General features: G+C 37.2%; 1 protein-coding gene and 1 long non-coding RNA gene across 6 annotated transcripts in view; one reads left to right on the forward strand and one right to left on the reverse strand.

Moving 5' to 3' along the window:
* The window catches only part of ARHGEF4 (Rho guanine nucleotide exchange factor 4), a 244,565-nt gene that overhangs the window by 128,246 nt on the left and 93,250 nt on the right, over positions 1-23,069 (forward strand). For 2 of the 3 annotated variants that reach the window (XM_067025774.1, XM_059052593.2), the window contains exons 3-4: positions 10,784-11,080; positions 22,778-22,904. In XM_067025774.1, the coding sequence (XP_066881875.1) occupies positions 10,784-11,080; positions 22,778-22,904 (424 nt within the window). The remainder of the gene's footprint in view (positions 1-10,783; positions 11,081-22,777; positions 22,905-23,069) is intronic. The other variant, XM_067025775.1, reaches the window with a different exon arrangement.
* LOC136793582 (uncharacterized) overlaps positions 1-23,069 on the reverse strand; it is a 95,719-nt gene that overhangs the window by 53,368 nt on the left and 19,282 nt on the right. The window lies entirely within an intron of this gene.

The raw sequence follows: 23,069 nt of genomic DNA on the forward strand, positions 1-23,069 counted from the left end.
TTTAACTTTACCTGTTAAAGTGTACCAGTGTGTTGTACCTTTTCATATGTTTTCATGTTACTAATTAGCATCCTTTCATTTCAGCTTGTGGAATTCCTTTCTACATTTCTTGTAAGGCAGGTCTAGTGATGATCAATTCCCTCAGCTTTTGTTTTTTGTGGGAAAGTCTTTATCTCTCCTTCATTCCTGAAGGATAACTTTGCCAGGTAGAGTATTCTTGCTTGGCAGTTTTACTTTCAACACTTTGAATATATCATCCCACACTCTTCTGGCCTATAAAGTTTCTGCTGAGAAATCTGCTAGTAGCCTTATGGGGGTTCCCTTGTAAGTTACAAGCTTCTTTTCTCTTGCTTCTTTTAAGATTCTCTCTTTGTCTTTGATTTTTAACAGTTTTATTATAATGTGTCTTGGAGAGGATCTATTTAAGTTGATTTTGTTTGGTGACTTGTAAGGTTCATGAACTTGGCTATCCAAATCTTTCCTCATATTTGGGGAATTCTCAGCCATTATTTCTTTAAATAAGCTTTCTGCCCCCACTCTCCCTCTCTTCTCCTTTTGGAACTCCAATAATTCACAAATTGGTTCTTTTGAGGTATCTGATGGATCATATAGTTTTCCTTCACTCTCTTTTCACTCTTTTTTTCTTTGTTCTCCTCTAACTGGATAATTTCAAAGTTCCTGTCTTCTGTCTCACAGATTCTTTCTTCTGCTTGATCCATCCTGATGTTGATGCTTTCTATTACATTTTTCATTTCATACGTTGTATTGTCCACTCGGAATTTCTGTTTGGTCCTTTTTATTTTTTTAGATATAACTGACATACAACATTATATTAGTTTCAGATGCACAACATAATGATTCAATATGTGTATATATTGTGAAATGATCACCACAATAAGTCTAATTAACATTTGTCACCATACACAGTTACAGAATTTTTTTCTTGTCATGGGAACTTTTAAGATCTACTCTCTTAGCAACTTTCAAACATGCAATACAGTATTATTAAGTGTAATTTCCCTGGTGTATACTACATCCCCATGGCTTATTTATTTCATTGCTGAAAGTTTGTACCTTCTGACTCCCTTCACTTCTTTCACCCACCTCTCCATCCCCCACTTCTGGCTACCACCAGTCTGTTCTCTGTATCTATGAGCTTTTGTTTTTAGATTCATCATATAAGTGAGATCATAAAATAAATCATAAATCTTTCTATGTCTGACTTATTTTGAAAACTTAGTATAATGCATTCAGGGTCCATCTATGTTGTCACAAATTGCAAGATTTCATTCTATTTTATGGCTGAATAATAATCCATTGTGTATATATATACCACATTTTCTTTATCCATTCATATATCTGTGACACTTTGGTTGTTTCTGTATCTTGGCTATTGTAAATAATGCTGCAGTGAACACAGGGGTGCATGTATCTTTCCAAGTTAGTGATTTCATCTTCTTCGAATACCCAGAGGTGGAATTTCTGGCTCAGATGGTAGTTCTAATTTTAATTTTTTGAGGAACTTCTATACTGTTTTCTGTAGTGACTGTACAAGTTTACATTTCCACCAAGAGTGTACAAGTGTTCCCTTTTCTCCACAACCTTGCCAACACTTGTTATTTCTCATCTTTTTGATGATTCTGACAGGTGTGAGATGATATCTTATTGTGGTGTGAATTTGCATTTCCCTGATGATTAGTCTGTTGAGCATCTTTTCATGTACCTGCTAGCCATCTGTATATCTTCTTTGGAAAAGTGTGTATTCAGGTCTTTAATCAAGTTGTTGTTGGGTTTTTTTGTTTGTTTTTTGTTTTTGAGCTGTATGAGTTCTTTATATATTTTGGATATTAACCCCTTATCTGGTATATTATTTGCAAATACTTTCTCCCATTCAATAGGTTACCTTTTCATTTGTTGATGGTTTCCTTTGCTGTGCAGAAACTTTATAGTTTAATATAGTACCACTTGTTAATTTCTGCTTTGTTCCTTTGTGTTTGGTGTAAAATCCAAAAAAAATCTTCACCAAAACCAATGTCAAGGAGCTTACTGCTTATGTTTTCTTCTAGGAGTTTTATGGTTTCAGGTTGTACATTCAGGCCTTTAATCCATTTTGAGTTGATTTTTGTGTATGGTGCAAGATATTATTTTGCATGTGGATGTCCAGTTTCCCAACACCATTTATTGAAGAGAATGTCCACCCCACCATATATTCTTGGCTCCTTTGTCATAAATTAATTGCTCATACATGAGTGAGTTTATTTCTGAGCTTTCAATTCTGTTCCATTGATCTATGTGTCTGTTTTTATGTCACTAATGTTTTGATTACAATACTTTGTAATATAGTTTGAAATTAGGAAGCACAATGCCTCCAGCTTTGTTCTTCTTTCTCAAAATTGCTTTGGCTATTTGGGGTCTTTTGTGGTTCCACACAAATTTTAGGATTATTTGTGCTATGTCTGTGAAAAAAGCTATTGGAAGTTTGATAGGTATTACAATGAAACTGTAGATTGCTATAAGTAGTGTGGCAATTTTAACAATATTAGTTCTTCTAATCCATGAGCACAAAACACCTTAACATTTATTTGTGACATTTATCTTCTTTGATTTCATTCATCAAAGTCTTATAGTTTTCAGTGAACAAGTCTTTCATCTTCTTAGTTATATTTATTCCTAGGTATTTTATTCTTTTGATGCAATTGTAAATAAGATTGTTTTCTTAATTTCTCTTTCTGATAGTTTGTTATTAGTATATAGAAATGCAACATATTTCTGTATATTTTGTATCCTGCAACTTTACTGAATTTATTTATTATTCTAAAAGTTTTTTTGGTGGAGTCTTTAGGGTTTTATAAATATAACATCAACTCATCAGCAAATATGACAGTTTTACTTCTTCCTTTCCAATATGAATGCCTTTTATTTCTTTTTCCTGCCTAATTTTTGTGGCTAGGACTTCCAATGCTATGTTGAATAAAAGTGATACAAGTGGGCATCTTTGTCTTGTTCCTGATCTTAGAGGAAAAGCTTTCAACTTTTCACCATCAAATGTGATGTTTCCTGTGGGCTTGTAATAGATGGTCTTTATTATGTTGAGGTATGTTCCCTCTATACCCACTTTGTTGAGAGTTGTTTGGTTCTTTTTTTTTTTTTTTTTTTTTTGTGGTATGCGGGCCTCTCACTGTTGTGGCCTCCCCCACTGCGGAGCACAGGCTCTGGACGCACAGGCTCCGTGGCCATGGCTCACAGGCCCAGCCGCTCTGTGGCATGTGGGATCTTCCCGGACTGGGACACGAACCTGTGTCCCCTGCATCAGCAGGCAGACTCTCAACCACTGCGCCACCAGGGAAGCCCTGGTTCTTTTTTTAATTAATGATTTTTATCTTTGTTAAACTTCTCATTTTGTTCATGTGTTGTTTTCTTGATTTTGTTGAATTATATTTCTGTGTTTTCCTGGGGCTCATTGAGTTTCCTTAAAAACTATTTTGAATCTTTATCAGGTAAATTGCAGACTTCTATGTCTTTGGGATAGGTTACTGGAATATTACTGTGATCTTTGGTGGTGTCATGATTCCTTGATTTTTCATGTTCCTTGACTTTTTGTGTTGCTGTCTTCAAATTGAAGTAGCGGTCACCTCCTCCAGTCTTTTCTAACTGCCCTCAGGAGAGAAATACCTGCTGTCAGTCCTGCTAGTGATTCTGAGGTTTTCTCAGACCTTCTATGAACATACCTGTTTCATGCTTCTACTCCCTCTTCTGGAAGATTTCTTAAGTTTTTATGCCTTCTACTGATCCTGCAAAGCACCAGCTGGTGTGACAGTCTCCCTTTTGTTTTCTACAAGGTGGCAGTAAAACTCAAATTTGTGTTTTCTTCCAGACCTACAGATTCAGGCTGGTTTTATTCAGGTGCTCACTAGACAGCCACTTCTTCCATCCTTTTTATTTCAGCCTACCTATATCATTATATTTGAAATGAGTTTCATATAGCTCACATATAGTTGGTTGTGTTTTTTAATCCATTTTTCCCTTCTCTGTTTTTAATTGATCTTTTTATATATACTATTTACCATTTATATTTAAAGTAATTGTTAGGGCTTAAGTCTGCCTTTTTATTTTTCATTTTTTGTTTCATATTTATCATTTCTGTGTTCTTTTTCTGCAGTCCTATACATTATTTGAGTATTTTTTAGAATTCCATTTTTATGTATTATAGCTTATTTGAGTCTCTTTTTATAAATTTTTTAGTGGTTGCTTTAGGTATTACATTCTACATATACAACTTATCACGGTCTACTGCTGTGGACACTTTACCAGTTCAAGTGAAATGTAGAAACCTTACCTCCCTTTAAATCCCTTTACCTTACCCTGTTTATAATAGTCTTAAATATTTCCTCTAAATAGATTGAGAACTACATCAGACAATGTTATAATTTTTGCTTTGAGCATCAAACATAATTTAGAAATCTCAAGAGGAGAAGGAATGTCTGTTGTTTTTACCCATATTTTTACTCTTTACATTGTCCTTTTTTTCCTGATGTTTGTTGCAAGATGCTTTCTTTTATCATCTGTTTCAAAACTTCCTTTAGTCATTTTTTAAAGGTATATCTGATGGCAACAACTTCTCTCAATTTCCTTCCTCTGCGAGTGGCTTGATTTTTTCCTTCATTTCTGAAGAACATTTTCACTGGATGTAGGATTCTGCATTAACAATTGTTTTCTTGATGAGTGACTCTTTTTTTTTTTTTTTTGTGGTACGCAGGCCTCTCACTGTTGTGGCCTCTCCCGTTGCGGAGCACAGGCTCAGCGGCCATGGCTCACGGGCCCAGCTGCTCCGCGGCATGTGGGATCTTCCCGGACCGGGGCACGAACCCGTGTCCCCTGCATCGGCAGGCGGATTCTCAACCACTGCGCCACCAGGGAAGCCCTTGATGAGTGACTCTTGAAAAATGTTGGGCCACTTCTTTCTGGTCTTCATGGTTTCTGATGATGTCATTTAAATTGCTTTTCCCTTACAGGAAAGGGGTCTTTTCTATCTTGCTGCTTTCAACATTTGTCTTTTTTGTCCTTAGATTTCAGAAGTTTGATTATGACGTTTCTTCATGTAGATTTCTTTGAGTTCATCTAATTTCAGATCTGTAGTTTCATGTCTTTTGCCAAATTTTGGAAATTTTTAACTATTATTTCTTTGACTATATTTTCACCCCCACTTACTTTCTTCTCTCTTTTTTGGATTCCAGTACCCTAGTGTTTGATCTTTCTTTATCTTTCACAGGTCCTTGAGCCTTTTTTTTTTTTTAGTCTGTTTTCTCTTTTTTTTAATATATTGTGTAATTTCTATTGTCCTGTCTTCAAGTTCAGTGATCCTCTGTCCTCTCCATTCTCCCATGAGCCCATTCATTGAATTTTTTAATGTCACTTATTGCATTTTTCAGTTTTATAATTTCTAGTTATTTATTCTTTATATCTTCTATTTTATTGTTAAGATTTTCTATTTTCTGAGATCTTCTATTTTTCCATTTGTTTTAAGAGTATTTGTATTTCTTGTTGAAACATTTTTTGATGGCTACTTTAAAATCTTTGTCAGATAATTCCAGCATCTTCTCAGTGTTGGCATCTGTTGACTGTTTTTTCTTATTCAAGTTGAGATTTTCTCCAATTCTGGTATGACTAGTGAATTTCTGTTTTATTCTGGATATTTGGGGTAGTATGTTTTGAGTCAGTGTATCTTATTTAAATCTTCTGTTTTGCAGACCACTTCTAACACCACCCCAGTGGGGAAAAGTGGGCACTGCCTCATTACTGCCAGGTGTAGGTGAAATCCCAGGTTCTTTTTTTGGCCTCTGTTGACAACCTGTTGCAGGAAGCGGTGTCTCATTACTGATGTGTGAGAACAGGAGTTGAGGTTCTCTACTATAACTCCACTGACACCTCCATGGTTCAGAGGGAGACTTGTTAATGTTCCCCATGGGGTAGGAAGACTTTGTTAATGCTAGGTGGTGGTGAAAGTCCTGGCTTTCTACTAGGTCTCCTCCTACATCACCCCAGTGGGGCTGGGGAGGGATGCCTCACTGCCCTGGATGTAAGACACCATGGGAGAGAGCCCCATTACCACTGGAAGGGGATCAACATCCCAGCTACCCTCTAGGCCCTCCTGACACCATTTGGCTGGGAGAGAATTGTGCCTCATTATAGTTAGATGAGGTCAGAAGTTCCCACTCATGCTTTGGTGAGGAAGGCAGGGAATGAGGGGATGTTGCATGCTAGAGTAGGGCAATTCTTATCTAAAAGTTTTCTGTCTTGCTAGTCTGCTCCTCTGGGTAGAGAAAGCAGGCTTTTGTTGGGACTTTATGCCTGTGCCTAGTGGTATTTCCAGGTTGCAAGATTCTCCAGGACCTATATATGAGGTATATATAAGTGGAATATATGACCCAAAGAAAACTTAGGGAACTCACCGGTGTGTTGTTCCTTGCATTCTAGGATCCCTAGCTGGTATACCTTCTTCTCTCTACCATTCAGAGTCTTCATATTTTTGTTTCATATATAATGTCTCAAGATTTTAGCTGTACTTAGTGGGACAAATAGGGAGAAGTATGTCAGCCAGTCTGCTACCCCAGAATCTGGATCCTCTTGTTCAATTATTCGAAATTATAAGTGTCTGGTGTTTTAAGTTGGCTGGCAATTTGAGGAGGAGAGAGGGGAAATGAAAAAGAGAGCATGCATAGTAACTAGGCTGAACCTGCTGGGGGAGGTTACCTGAGGGCCACACTTTCACACACAGACTTTAAACCAAAACCTCTGTATGTTTCCCTAGGACTTGCCCCTGTCCTGTATAGTCTCTGGTAACTCCTTTCCTTTAGATAGTGTCCTATGCTGGGCTAAATCATTTGCCCTTTCTGCATCCACTTACCCTGTGCTATACAGTAGGTCCTTGTTTATCTGTTTTATGTATACGATAGTAGTGTGTACCTGTTAATCCCAAATCCCTAGTTTATCCCCTGACCCTTTCCCATTTGGTAACCATGTTTGTTTTCTATGTCTGTGAGTCTATTTCTGTTTTGTAAATAAGTTCATTTGTACCATTTTTTAGATTCCACATATGAGTGATATCATACGGTATTTGTCTTTCTCTGTCTGACTTACTTCACTTAGTATGATAATCTCTAGGACCATCCATATACCGTCTACTTTTAATCTATGTAAATAAAGCTTATGCATTTATATGTCTTTATCACCTGGAGAGCTGGGACTCTGTTTTGTACATCTTCAAGTTCCCATTGCTTAAAAAATTCCATGGCAGCAAGCTTCGTTCTGTTCTCTGCTGAATCTCTAACATTTGCAGTGCTGTCTGGCATATACCATGTGCTCAAGAAAGGCTTGAGAAAGTCAGGAAGTTGACTGCCTATTGGAACTCTTCTTTATTCTGAAAATTCTCATTTCATAAGACAGTGTATATATACCTTGCACTACGTGGTAATGGACTTTGATCTGCCTTGCCTGTGTTGGCTGATGGAATGACATTAAACATATTAGGAGAGCACCTTGTTCATTTGTGGGTAACAAGGTTACTTTACTGGGATGCAAGCTGAATAAACTGAATCTGTGTTGCCCAACACTACAAAGAGAATTTGTAGAAATTTTTCCCAATAAAAATGAAAACAGCCTCCCCAAAATAATGAAAAATCCTAGAATGAGTTTAATGCTAAGTAGTATTTTTGGAGTGACGTTCTCAGGTGGGATCTGAAAACAAATCATTCTGGAGAGATAGGACTCCATCACCACCTCAGCCATCTCAGCCCTGTCTACTTATTAACAAAAACAATAATACTGGCTACTATATATTGATGTATTGAATGTGACAGGCATTATACTATGTGTTTTATGTGCACTATCTCATTTAATTCTCATAACATTTCTGAGAGTATTAGTATTCCCATTTTACAGGTGAAGAAACAAAAGGGGATTAAGGAAACTTACTTGCCCAAAGTCACACTGCTGGTAAGAGCCAGAGCCAGGATTCAAACTCAGCTTACCTAACCCCAAAGTCTGCTCCATGACCCTCCACCCTAGGACACACAGGAGCACCAGAACAGCCTGATTGCCTTGCCTCTCTCTTATTTGCCTGTCTCTCTAGCACACTGATTCTCAATCGGAGAATTCCACCTTGCATCAGAATCCCCTAAGTGGGCATTTCCCACCCCCAGAATTTCTAATCTGCATGTCTTGATGGGGTTTAGAAGTCTGCAGCTCTAGCAAGTTCCCAGGAGTAGGAGTTACCTGTTGCTATAGAACCAGCTGAGTAAGCTTGGGCTCATGGTCTCTCACAAGGCTGTGGTCACTGTGTTGGCAGGGGGTGCGCTCAGCTCAAGTTCGGACTGCAGGATATCTTGCTTCCACACTCGCTCAGGTGCCTGTTGACAAGCCTCAGATCCCCGCTGGCTGTTGGCTAGAGACATCAGTTCCTTGCCACGTGAGCCTTTCCATGGCGCTGTTCACAGTATGTCATCTGGCTTCTCCCAGAGCAAGGGGTCCATGAGAGGCACCCCCAAATGGAAGCCACAACCTTTTTATGACCTAATCTTGGAAGTGACATCCCGTCACTTCTTCCAAAGTCTATTCATGAGAAGTGAGTCACTACGTCCAGCTCACACTCGAGGGGAGGAGCTCATAAAAGGGCCTCCATCAAGGTGGTGAAGTCTTTTGATGGCCATCTTTGAGGCTGCCCACCATACTGGGTGCTGCTGGTGGTTTTACAAATACTGCTCTAATTAATGGCCTTAGAACAAAGACCTTTTTTCCTGAGAAAATCAAAGTTCCTTGGTGAGTAAATGGATATATCGCCCTAGTAGCACTCCTAAGGTAGAGAAATTGGAAGGGAGGAGAGCTCTTTTCCATCAGAAAGGCAAAAAATAAAGGACACTTAAGACACCATTCACCAGCCAGAATTCTCTCTAAAGGCCCATAACCAAGCTATGAAAATGATAATGTTCTAAAATTCTGATAAAGAAAAAATTGAGGATAAAACTATCACTGATGGCATCAAGAGGTCCCAGCCAACAATTCTGGTACAGGCTGGCAGAAACCTAAGGGATGGGGCATTGAAAAAGTCCAAGTTTTCTTTTGTTTGAAAATAAATGAGCTCGTCTCTAGTGGCAGTAAGTGCATTCCTGTGGAAGCCCCAGCTTGAGGGTGGCTTGGCTTCCTTCTAGGCAGCTCTATGTCATTTACTCGCTGAAAGCCTTAGGAGGACAGCTTCTTTATGTACTGTACATAAAATGCACCAGAGAGTCTTGCATAAAGATGTGCTCATTAACATCCATTCCCTCTGCGGGAACTTTGAGAGTTATAAACGAGTCTAAGGTGTGGTCCTTGCTTAGTTATGGAGTTGTTATTTCCATCTATGAAACAACAGGAATTTTTAAAATGTAGAAGCGTGAAAAGGACATGGGATTTAGAATCAGAAGAATACATCTGACCCTTAACAACGCGGAGGTGAGGAGTGCCTATCCTCTGTGCAATGGAACATCTAAATATACAGTAACTTAACCATCAGCCCTCCGTATCCACAGTTCCACATCCAGAGATTCAACCATCCATGGATCCTCTTTGCTATTGAAAAAAAATCTGCAAGTGGACCCATGCAGTTCAAACTCATGTTGTTCAACGGTCAACTGTATAATGACACACAGAGCTGGGTGAACTCAGGCAATCACTTAAGCTCTCTGAGTTTCTATTACCTTATTTATAGGATATGGATAACATGCCAACTGCTTCTAGCTCACAGTGGAGTTGAGGGGAGGGAACTAAATAAAAGCACTTTTTAAACTTAGAGCAATATTTGGGTGCTAAAAAAATACACAGTGATTCTTGACTTTGGATGCATAATAGAATCACCTGGCAAGCTTTGAAAAGTCCCAGTTTCCAGGCTGTACAACCAAACGATTATGTACTAATTATGTCTCCCTTCTTCCTCTGCCTCCTCTTTCTCCATATATGTGTGTGTCTGTGTGTATGTACATCGCCTCTTGAAATAGTCAAGAGAAATTTCACTTGTGTTTCCACCAAATCGTATACACAAAGTGCTTGGAGATGACATTCCAAAGAGGTGCTGTGAAGGAGGTGTCCACTGGGGTGGGACTGGGGATAGAGGGTCGTTAGACTCAAAGAACACATGGGAAGAAAGGTTTCCTCTCCCAGGGTGATGGGTTGATTTCAAAGGACAGAGAGATGGATGGTTGTGCAACACGAAGACAAAGTATTCTGTTAGTGTGGACAAATTTTACTTTGAAATTCAGTTAGGTTGCCTGAGTGGATAACTGCAACTCGGGACAAAGTGAAGGCAGTACAGGCGCCTAAGGAAGGTGCAGCCTGAGTACATCTAGTTAATGTCTGTGCCAGGACAGAAGGAGTAACAAGTGCCTGAGTGTGTTTCTGTTCAAATTCTGTTCTCAGGCAGTATTGTTTAGGCAAGAGCTTTTTGCCCCAGCCACTGACCCTTAAAAAGTGTTTCTAATGAGCATGCCAAGCTCAGTAATTACTTTCAAGACCTAATTCTTTGATCAAGGTAGAAGACTTGATTTTTTTGAAATAGTCTTGAAAGTAGAAATTTTAAGAGAAACAAGGTTTGTTTTGTTTCAAATCTTCACATTTTCCAAAATTACTGTGAACAAAGTACTTCACTGGCATCTGTATTTTAGGGATTAATCAAAACCTGGGTTTATACCCAAAAGAAACTAAACAGAAAAAGGACACTGTGCTCACTTGCTATGTTCTCCTCTCTGTTCTCTAGAACCACATGCCGTGGGAAGAACAACCAGGCAAGAAGCCCAGTTGCTCCCGCAGTCTGAAAGCTTTTCACACTGAGCCAGCTCAGGGGCCGTTCTCTACTGCTGAGACGGGGACATGGACCTTCCCCTTCGTCTCTGCAGAGGACGTCCCCAGGGAGACTCCTTCACAACCCAGGAGCATCTCTCAGCACTCACACATCAGTTTAGATGACCTGTGGCTGGAGAAGATGCAGAGGAGGAAGTTGAAGAAGTTGGCCCAGTTTGAAAGGAAGATGCATGCATGTAAAGATGGAATCCAAGTAAGCTGCTCACATGCCATCATCATCAGACTTGGCCTGGTACCCCCTCTTCCAATGCAGCTGCTTGCCTTTCCTGCCCCCTGCCCACCTCTGCCCTATACAGCCTGCAGGAGAGACACTGCATAGTGATGTGTCTGAGAGCCACAGAGGCTGTGGCTCCTTCTTTCCTCTCTGCAATCTGGCCCTGTGCAAGGCAATGGGGTAGAACTGAAGAAGGAGGGGCCTGTCCTCAAGCCCTTTCCATAGTAATTACCATTCAGTGAGGACACACTCTGTGTCGAACACTGTGTTAGACACTAGACAGCATTAGCTCTAATACTCATAAAGGTGCATGACATTCTGATATAACAATCTTAAATTAATCAAACAAAATTATATAAAGAGAACTAGATTTTGTCCCTAGGGACATTTTGCCACCATGATTTTTACATGAAACTCTCAGCTGTTTAAAAATGACTCAGTAGTTTATAAAAGCATACCTTTTACCCAACCCCTAACTCTGTTTCTTGTTCTTTCCCTTTATAAAATAGCAATATTTTTTATTATCAAGTATTTGTGAAATACACATCCCTGAGTCTCACCTCATCCCTGATACCCACCTTTATTTATTTTTTTCTGTTTCAGGTACTGTGTTTTTTTTTAACAGCTTGTTGGAGTATAATCGCTTTACAATGGTGTGTTAGTTTCTGCTTTATAACAAAGTGAATCAGCTATACATATACATATATCCCCATATCTCCTTCCTCTTGTGTCTCCCTCCCACCCCTCTAGGTGGTCACAAAGCACCGAGCTGATCTCCCTGTGCTATGTGGCTGCTTCCCACTAGCTATCTATTTTACATTTGGTAGTGTGTATATGTCCATGCCACTCTCTCACTTTGTCCCAGCTTACACTTCTCCCTCCCTGTGTCCTCAAGTCCATTCTCTACGTCTCCATCTTTATTCCTGTCCTGCCCCTAGATTCTTCAGAACCTTTTTTTTTTTCAGACTCCATATATATGTGTTAGCATTTGGTATTTGTTTTTATCTTTCTGACTTAACTTCACTCCGTATGACAGACTCTAGGTCCATCCACCTCACTACAAATAACTCAATTTCATTTCTTTTGATGGGTAATATTCCATTGTATATATGTGCTACATCTTCTTTATCCATTCATCTGTTGATGGATACTTAGGTTGCTTCCATGTCCTGGCTATTGTAAATAGGGCTGCAATGAACATTGTGGTACATGTCTCTTTTTGAATTATGGTTTTCTCAGGGTATATGCCCAGTAGTGGGATTGCTGGGTCATATGGTAGTTCTATTTTTAGTTTTTTAAGGCACCTCCATACTGTTCTTCATACAACTTTTTTTTAAAATCGAGGTGAAATTCACATAACATAAAATGAACCATGTTAAAGTGGCATTCAGTGGCATTTAGTAGATTCACAAGACTTTTCAGGCCTTATCTCTACCTAGTTCCAAGACATTCTCATCATCTCAAAAGGAAACTTCACAACTATTAAGCAGTCACAACCCATTTCCCCTCCCTAGACCCTGGCAAGCACTAATCTGCTTTCCGTCTCTATGGATTTACCTATTTACCTATGGATATTTCATATAAATGGAATTACAGTGTGTGACCTTTTGTACCTGACTTCTTTCACTTAGCATCATGTTTTAAAGGTTCTTCTCTGTTGTAGCATACAGCAGCACTTTGTTCCTTTTTATGACTGAATAATATTCCATCGTGTGGCTATGTTTGTTTTTGTTATCTGTTGATCCACTGATAGACATAGGGTTGTCTCCACCTCTTGGCTATTGTAACTAGTGCTGTCGGGAACACTTATGTATAAGCATTTGTTTGTATACATGTTTTCTATGCTTTTGGGTATATACATAGGAGTAGAATTGTTAGGACCCATGGTAATTCTATGACTAACTGTCTGAGGAGCTGCCAAACTGTTGTCTACACCATTTTACATTTCTACCAACAATGTATAAAGGTTTACAGTTCACATCCTCCCCGACACTTGTTGTTTTGTGTTGTTTCATTTAAACTATACCATCCTACTGTGTCTGAATGGTACCTCATTGTGGTTTGATTTGCATTTTCCTAGTGACTAATGTTGAACATGTTTTCATATGCTTGTTGGCCATTTGTATATCTTTTTTGGGGAAATGTCTATTCAAGGCTTTTGCCCATTTTTAAATTGGGTTATTTATCTTTTTTGTGGTTCACTTGTAGGGGTTCTTATGTATAGAGATACTAGACCCCTGTCAAATAAGTGATTTACAAGTATTTTCTCCCATCTGTAGGTTGCCTTTCACTTTCTTGATAGTGTCTACTGCTGCACAAAAGTATTTAATTTTGATGTAATCCAATTTACCTATTTTTTTCTTTTGTTGTTTATGAATTTATTGTAAATGCCCAAGAATCCACTGTCAAATCCAAGGTCATGAAAATTTACTTTTATGCTTTCTTCTAAGAGTTTTTATACCTTTTGCTCTTACCTTTGGGTTTTCTATTCATTTCAAATTCATTTTTGTGTTTTGTGTGAGGTAGAGTTCCGACTTCAAGCTTTTCCATGTGGATATTTTGTTACTCAGCACCACTTGTTGAAGAGACTATTCTTTCCCTCATTGAATGATTTTGACACCCTTGTAAAAAAGCAAATGACCTTAGACGCCTAGGTTTATTTCCAGACTCTCAATTCTATTCCACTGGTCTATACGTCTGTGCTTTTGCCAGTATCACACTGCTTTAATTACTGTAGCTTTCTATTAAGTTTTGAAGTTGGGGTGTGTGAGTCCTCTGTGTTATTTTTCAAGATTATTTTGGCTATTTGCTGTCCCTTGTAGTTCCAAGTGAATCTTAGGATCAGCTGTTTCATTTCTTGAAAAAAGAAAAAGGCCATTGTGATTTTGATAAGATTACACTGAATCTGTAGATCATTCTAGAGAGTATTGCCTTAACAATATTAAATCTTTAAATCCATGAACACAGGGTATTGTCTGATTTTTTTAGGTGTTCTTTAACTGCTTTTCACAATGTTTTGTAATTTTCACTGTACAAGTCTTGCACATCCTTGGTTAAATATTTCTTAATTATTTTATCCTTTCTAATGGTATTGCAAATCAAATTGTTTTCTTAATTTCATTTTTGGGCTTGTTCAGTGCTAGTGTATAGAAATACAATGGATATTTGTATATTGATCTTGTACCCTGCAAATGTGCTGAATTTATTATCTCTAAGAATATTTTTATGTATTATTTAGAAATTTCTATATATAAGATACTCTGTACATTTAAAAAATTTATATCTTTGCATTTAATTTTCTTAGGGATTATTATAAATGGCATTGTGTTAATTTTATTTTCTACCAGTTGATTCTTAGGATATTGAAATATTATTGATTTTTATGTGTTGATATTGTAGCCTGTGACCTTGCTGAATTCATTTATCAGTTCCAGGAATATTTTTTAAAGACTCCTTGGGATTTTCTATGTAGACAGTCATATCATCTACAGGTAGGGACAGTTTCATTTTTCCCTTTCTAATCTGTATGCTTTTTTTCCCTTGCCTTATTGCAGTGGCTAGGAATTCTAATACTGTGTTGACTAAGAGTGGGAAAAGTGGATATCCTTGCCTTTTCCCCTGTCTTAATAGAATAAATTTCAATATTTCACTATTAAGTATGATGTTAGCTGTAGAGTTTTTATAGTATCTCTTTCTCAAGTTGAGGAATTTCCTCTCTACTCCTAGTTTGCTGAGACTTTTTTAAAAATCATAAATGTGTGTTGGATTTTTTTCAAAAGCTTTTTCTGTGTCAGTTGATGTGATCATTTTATGTTTTCTTCCTTAGCCCCTTGATATGGTAGATTATATTAATTGATTTTTTGGTATGTTGAATCAGCCTTCTCCACTTGGAATAAATCCCACTTGGTCATGCAGTATATATGGAATGTATAATTTTTATACATTCCTATATTAATTTGCTAATATTTTGTCCAGATCTTCTGCATCTAAACTCATAAGAGATATTGAGCTGGGGCTTTTGCTTTTGTACTGTCTTTCCATAGTTTTGGTATCAGGGTAAAATGGACCTCATAAAATGAGTTGGAAAGTAGTCTCTCCTTTTCTATATTCTTAAAAAGATTGTGTAAAATTGGTTTCCTTTGCTCTGAAGTCTACTTTGATATCAATATAACCACTTCTTTTTTGATTAATGTTTACATGTACCTTTTTTCATCTTTTTACTTTCAACCTGTCATTGATTTGAAGTGAATTTCTTATGGCAGCATTGTTGGATCTTTAAATTTTATCCACTCTGATTGTCTTTTAATTGGTATATTTTGACAGTTAACATTTGAAATAATTATTATGTTAGGGCTTAAATATGCCATTTTATTATTTGTTTTCTGATTGTTTCTTCTGTTTCCCAATACTTTTTTCTGTCAGTTACATGAACAATTTTTAGGATTCCATCATAATTTATTTGTGGCATTTTTGAATATATTGTTCTCTTTGGTTCTCATAGTGGTTGCTAAAAGTATTATATATATACATAACTTATCACAGTCTACTGTTATCAGCATTTTACCACTTCCAATGAACTGTAGTAATCTTAGTTCCACCGAGGTTCATTTACCATCTCCACTATTAAAATACAGTTTGTCTTGTGATTTCTCTACATATATATTTTTTGAAGTATGGTTGATTTACTTCCAATATTATGTTAGTTTCAGGTATAAACATAGTGATTCAATATTTTTATAGATTACACTGCATATAAAGTTATAAAATAATGGCTATACTTCTCTATGCTGTACAATATATCTTTGTTGCTTATTATTTTATGTATAGTAGTTTGTACCTCTTAATCCCCTTTCTCCTACCTTGCCTCTCCATCTACTCTTTCCCCACTGTAAACCACTGGTTTGTTCTCTGTATCTTTGAGTTTCTTTCTGTTTTTTGTTATATTCATTCATTTTATTTTTTAGATTCCACATATAACTGAAAATATATAGTATCTTTCTTTCACTGTCTGACTTATTTGTCTAAGCATAATACCCTCAAGGCCCATCCATATCATTGTTGCAAATGGCAAATTTTCCTTCTTTTTTATGGCTGAGTAATATTCCAATGTGTGTATATGCCACATCTTCTTTATTCATCTGTTGATGGACACTCAGGTTGCTTCCATACCTTACCAATTTTGGACAATACTGCAATGAACATTGGGGTGCATATATCTTTTTCAATTGTTGTTTTTGTTTTCTTTTGATATATACCCAGGAGTGGAGTTGCTGGATCATATGGTAGTTTTATTTTTAATTTTTTAAGGAACTTCTATATTGTTTTCCATAATGGCTGTACAAATTTACATTGCCACCAACAGTGCACTAGGGTTGCCTTTTCTCCACATCCTCACCAACATTTGTTATTTGTTGTCTTTTTGATTGTATGTTTTTTAATCTCACTGTATGTTTTTTAATTAAATTTTTATTGGAGTATAGTTGATTTACAATGTTGTGTTAGTTTCTGCTGTAGAGCAATGTGAGTCAGTTATACATACACATATATCCACTTTTTAAGATTCTTTTCCCATACTGTTCATTACAGAGTATTGAATAGAATTCCCTGTGCTAGTCAGTAGGTTCTTATCAGTTATCTATTCTATATATAGTAGTGTGTATATGTCAATCCCAATCTCCCAATTTATCCCTCTCCCCCTTATTCCCCCCTGGTAACCACAAGTTTTTTTTCTACATCTGTGACTCAACTTCTGTTTTGTAAATAGGTTCATTTGCACCATTTCTTTAGATTCCACATATAAGTGATATCATATGATATTTGTTTTTCTCTGTCTGACTTACTTCAATCAGTATGACAATCCCTAGATCCATCCATGTTTCTGCAAATGGCATTATTTCGTTCTTTTTTATGGCTGAGTAATATTCCATTGTAGATATGTACCACATCTTCTTTATCCATTCCTCCTTTGATGGACATTTAGGTTGCTTCCATGTCCTGGATATTGTAAATAGTGCTGCATTGAACATTGGGGTGCATGTACCCTTTTGAATTATGGTTTTCTCTGAATATATGCCCAGGAGTGGGACTGCTGGATCATATGGTAGATCTATTTTTAATTTTTTAAGGAACCTCCATACTGTTCTCCATAGTGGCTGCACCAATTTACATTCCCACCAACAGTGTAGGAGGTCATTGTGGTTTTGAATTACATTCCCTGACAATTAGTTGATGTTGTATTTTCATGTGCCTGCTGGCCATCTGTATGTCATCTTTGGGAAAATGCCTATTCAGGTCCTCTGCCCTTTTTAAAATTGGGTTGTTTAGGGTTTTTTTGTATAGAGCTGTATGAGCTGTTTATATATTTTGGATATTAACTGCTTATCAGACATTATTTGCAAATATCTTTTCCCATTCAGTAGGTTGCCTTTTCATTTTATTGATGGTTTCCTTCACTGTGCAAAAGCTTTTAAGTTTGATTAGGTCCCATTTGTTTATTTTTGCTTTTGTTTCCCTTGCCTAAGGAGACAAATCCAAAAAAATATTGCTAAGGTCTATGTCAAATATTATACTGCCTATGTTTTCTTCTAGGAGTTTTATACTTTCTGATCTTACATTTAATTAATTAAGGTCTTTAATCCATTCTGAGGGTTTTTTTTTATGGTGTGAGGAAATGTTCTAATCTCATTCTTTTACACGTAGTTGTCTAGTTTTCCCAGCACTACTTATTGAAGAGACTTTTTCCTCATTGTATATTTTCAACTCCTTTGTCATAGATTAATTGACCATATTGCATGGGTTTATTTCTGGGCTCTCTATGATGTTCCATTGATCCATGTATCTGTTTTTGTGCCAATACCACGCTGCTTTGATTACTGTAGCTTTGTAGTGTCGTATGAAGTCAGAGAGCATGACACCTCCAGCTTTGTTCTTTTTTCTCAAGATTGCTTTGGCTATTCGGGATCTTCTGTGGTTCCATACAAATTTTAGGATTATTTATTTGTTCTTGTTTTGTGAAAAATGTCATGGGTATTTTGATAGTCATTGCATTAAATCTGTAGACTGCTTTGGGTAGTACAGATATTTTAACAATATTACTTCTTCCAATTCATGAATATAGGATGCCTTTCCATTTATTTGTATCATCTCCAGTTTCTTTTATCAATGTCTTATAGTTTTCAAAGTATATGTCTTTCTCCTCCTTGGTTAAATTTATTCTTACGCATTTTATTCTTTTTGATGCGATTGTAAATGGGATTGTTTTCTTGCTTCTCTTTTTCATAGTTAATTATTAGTGAATAGAACAACAGATTTCTGTATATTAATCTTATATCCTACAACTTTATTGAATTCATTTATTCTAAAAGTTTTTTGGTGAAGACTTTAAGATTTTCTATATATAGTATCATGTCATCTGCAAATATGATAGTTTTACTTCTTCCTGTCCAATTTGGATGCCTTTTTTTTTTTTTCTTGACTGACTGCTATGGCTAGAACTTCCAAATACTGTGTTAAATAGAAATGGTGAGAGTGGGCATCCTTGTCTTCTTTGTGATCTAGGAAGAAAAGCTTTCTAGTTTTCCCCATTGAGTATGATGTTAGGTGGGTTTGTTATAAATGGCCTTTATTATCTTGAGAAATTTCCCTCTATACCAACTTTGATAAGAGTTTTTATTGTGAATAGATACTGAATTTTGTCAAATGCTTTTTCTGCATCTATTGAGAGATCATGTGACTTTTATCCTTCATTTTGTTCATTCTTATAACCTTGGTTGTACAGGAGTCTTTCTGCAAATTTCCAGTTAGTTTTCAGTGGTAATTGTTCCACATGTAGATGTATTTTTGATGTGTTCATGGGGATAGATGAGTTCCATGTCCTCCTACTCTGCCATCTTGATCAATCCCCTTATCCTTCACTTTGTTAATATGGTGTATCACATAGATTTATTTGCAGATGTTGGATCATCCTTGCTTCCCTGGGATAAAAACCCACTTGATTATGGTTTATGATCCTTTTTAATGTATTTTTGAATTTGGTTTGCTAATATTTTGTTAAGGATTTTTGCATCTATATTCATCAGAGAAACTGGCCTGCAAGTTCCGTTTTTTGTAGTGTCTTTGTCTGGTTTGGTATCAGGGTAATGCTGGCCTCACAGAATGAGTTTGAGAGTATTTTCTCCTCTTCAATTTTTTGGAATAGTTTGAGAATAGGTATCCCGTCTTCTTTAAATGTTTGGTAGAATTCCCCTGTGAAGCCATCTGGTTTTGGACTTCTGTTTGTTGGGAGTTTTTTGATTACCAATTCAATTTCAATACTAGTAAACAGTCTGTTCAGATTATCTGTTTCTTCCTGATTCAATCTTAGAAGATTATATGTTTCTAGGAATTTATCTGTTTCTTCTAGATTGCCCAGTTCATTGGTATGTAATTGTTCGCAGTATTCTCTTATGATTGTTTGTATTTCTGTGATACCGGTTGTAAATTGTCCTCTTTCATTTCTAATTTTGTTTATTTGGGTCCTCTCTCTGTTTTTCCTAATAAGCCTGGCTACAGGCTTATCATTTTTCTTTATCTTTTAAAAATACAGCTCTTGGTTTCATTGTTCCTTTCTGTTGTGGGGTTTTTTTTTGGGGGGGGGGTTCTATTTTGTTTATATCTACTCTGATATTTATTATTTCTGTTCTTCTGCTGACTTTGGGTTTTGATTGTTCTTATTTTTCTAATTCCTTTAAATGGTGGGTTAGGTTGTTTATTTGAGATTTTTCTTATATATTGAGGTAGGCCTGTATCACTATAAACTTCCCTCCTAGAACTGTTTTTGCTGCATCCCATAGATTTTGGAAAGTTGTGTTTTTATTTTCATTTGTTTCAGGGTATTTTCTTTTCCTTTCTTTTTCTTTTTCTTTTTTTTCTTTTTTTTTCTGATGTGGACCAGTTCTAAAGTCTTTATTGTTTCTTAAGATATTGCTTATGCTTTATGTTTTGGTTTTTATGGCTGCAAGTCATGTGGGATCTTAGCTCCCTGGCCAGGGATAGAACCAGCACCCCCTGCATTGGAAGGCAGAGTCTTAACCACTGGACTACCAGGGAAGGCCCTGTCTCAGGTATTTTCTGGTCTCCTCTTTGATTTCTTGGTTGACTCACTGGGTTTTTAGTAGCATGTTGTTTAGTCTCTACGTGTTTCTGTTTATTTCCATTTTTCTTCCTGTAATAGATTTCTAGTTTCATACCATTGTGATCTGAAAAGATACTTGGTATATTTTCTATCCTCTTAAATGTGTTGAGACTTGTTTGGTGGACTAGCATATGATCTATTCTAGAGAACATTCCATGTGCATGTGAACAGAATGTGTATTCTGTTTTTGGATGGAATGTCCTATAGGTACCTATTAAGTCCAGCTGGTCTAATGTGTCATTTAATGTCACTGTTTCCTTATTGGTTTTCTGTTTGATAATCTGTCCATTGATGTAAGTGGGATGTTAAAGTCCCCTAATATTATTGTATTATTGTCAATTCCTCCCTTTATTTCTGTTATGCAATGCAGTATTATTAACTATAGTTGCACTGCTGCACCTTACATCCCCATGACTTATTTTATAACTGGAAGTTTGTGTCTTTTGGCTGCCTTCACCCATTTCTCCTACCCCCTACTCCCTGCCTTTGGCAAGTACCAATCTGTTCTCTGTCTCTATTAGGTTGGCTTTTCTTTTTTAAGATTTCACATACAAGTAAGATCATACAGTCTTTCTCTTTCTTGTCTGACTTATTTCACTTAGCATAATGCCCTCAAGAGCCATCCATGTAAATTTTCAATTGTAGCTATATTTTTCAGTTCTAATGTTTCCATTCTATTCTATTTTGTATCTATTTCCCTGCTGTTATTTTCCATTCATTTCAAGAGTGTTCACACTTACTCCTTAGAGCACAATTATGTGAGCTTCTTTAAAATCTTTTATAATTCCAGCACTGTATCATCTTGGTGCTGGGATCTGTTGTCTTTCCCTTATAAGTTATGGAGATTTTCATAGTTCTCTGTATATCAAATAATTTTGGGTTATACCTTGGACATTTTGAATATTACGTTATGAGCCTTATTTAGTTTCTATGGAGAATAATAGTTAAGTTTTTCAGGCAGCCGATCCAGTTTAGGGTACAAGTTCTTAGTGGCCTTCAGGGACTATGTTTCTTATGTCAGTTCATGTTTTCAATGTGTTTTCAGTGCTACTTGGATAATGTGGATCATCCAGTGGCCAGTCTGAGACCTGTAAAATGGTCTACTCCATAATTTGGTTCTCAAAGACTTTAGTATTCTGTTTAGGGTCAGATCCACCCAAGCACAGTTTGGGGGTAAGTCCAGGGGTCTTAAACAATGTTATAGTGTCATTTTCTTGATCTCTTTCCTTTCTGCATTCTTCCAGACACTTCTTGGCTTCCAGGAGTCCCCCTCTTCCTGGACTTTTTGCTAGAAAGCTAGGCTTTCGTTTTCCCACTCTGGCATATACTTCCTGCAACTATGTCTGCCTCTGGAGCCAAGGGGCAGGAGGACAGAGACAGGAAAAAAGAAATAGGGATTTTCCCCCTCCCTCAGAGTTTTAGGTGCCTGCCTGGCCATCACTGCCATACTGTAATGGGATTACCTGGGAGTCTAGGGTGGAACTAAATGAAAACATAGAGGATTTCCCCAATTTGCTCATACCCTTGGGGTCCCTTTCCCCTCTCTTCAGACCAGAGAAGGCTTTTTGGAGTACTTTTGGTCCACACCCAGTTTTAAGCTGCTATTGAGTTCAGGCCAGAGGATACTGTAGGGACCACAAAAAAGGTAACTCACCATAGAATTGGTGTAACTTCAAATACTGGCTTCCTTCTCCAACCCACATGCTACCATTTATTTCAGAGCCCTTAGGTAGCTGATTTATACATCTGCCCAAGGTTTTTAGTTGCATTCAAACGGAAGAGATGGAGTGGGGTATCATACTCCCATCTTAATCCTTGTTTGTATATTTACATTTCCATTAATCACTAAAATAATTTTCTAAGCGCTATTTACTTAATTTGTGTGGAATACAAAAGAAAATGGAACATTTATTTGAATACATACCAAAATTTTTAAGTAAATTTCATAACTTTATGAAGTAGACAAAACCTGGAGGGGCCAAGTTTATTTCTGGATAATGGAATGATAAAGAAAGGGACAATATCCTTGCCCTCCCAAGACCTCATCCAACACTGGTCCTTACTGTCTGAAGGGTAAAGTCTGTCTTATGATTATGAGGTGTCAGGGACTTCATGGGTTGCATTTTAATTAAGCACCCCTGCAAGAATATAGCTAAAACAAAGCCTTCCTTTTGGAGAAATGTCAGGCTGCGTGGCTGACCAACTGGTGTAATTTGGAGGTTTGGAGACCTACTGTCAGTCCTCATTTCACATTTTTGAATGACAACCTATTCTGCCATGGTTGCCACATATGACCATACAGGTTGCAGACTACTGACAACAAGAGAAACTTCTCTTTTTTCCATGGATTTTGAAATGAATGGCACCTCCCAGAGCTGTGTGCATTTTGGCTGCATGCTCTGCTCATGGCAAAGTCCTGGGCAATTAGAAAAATTATAATGTGGCAATGACAACATGTTATCTCTTTTCTTCATTTACTCTCTGCCTCTTTCCTCCTCTCCCAGTGCTGGAGGAAGATGACCATTACCTCTCCAGAGTCTTTGAATCTCCATAGAAGAAGCCATCCATTCTCCCAGAGTGCCCCGGCAAGACTGAACCACATGGGCTGGCCAGAGCCCATACCTGACATTGGTGAGTTACATGCCTCTCTCTTTTCCTTCACACTCCAGTGTCCTGGCAAAAAGGACAAGATGTGAGAGCATGTTGTTGACAGCTGTGTTTACTTGTCTGGCAGAAGTAGCTTGAATATGAGAAATAAACCATTGTCTTTAACTCCTTCAATTAGGAACAGGTCCC

Source organism: Kogia breviceps, chromosome 2 (assembly GCF_026419965.1).
Source record: "Kogia breviceps isolate mKogBre1 chromosome 2, mKogBre1 haplotype 1, whole genome shotgun sequence".
NCBI lineage: Eukaryota > Metazoa > Chordata > Mammalia > Artiodactyla > Physeteridae > Kogia > Kogia breviceps.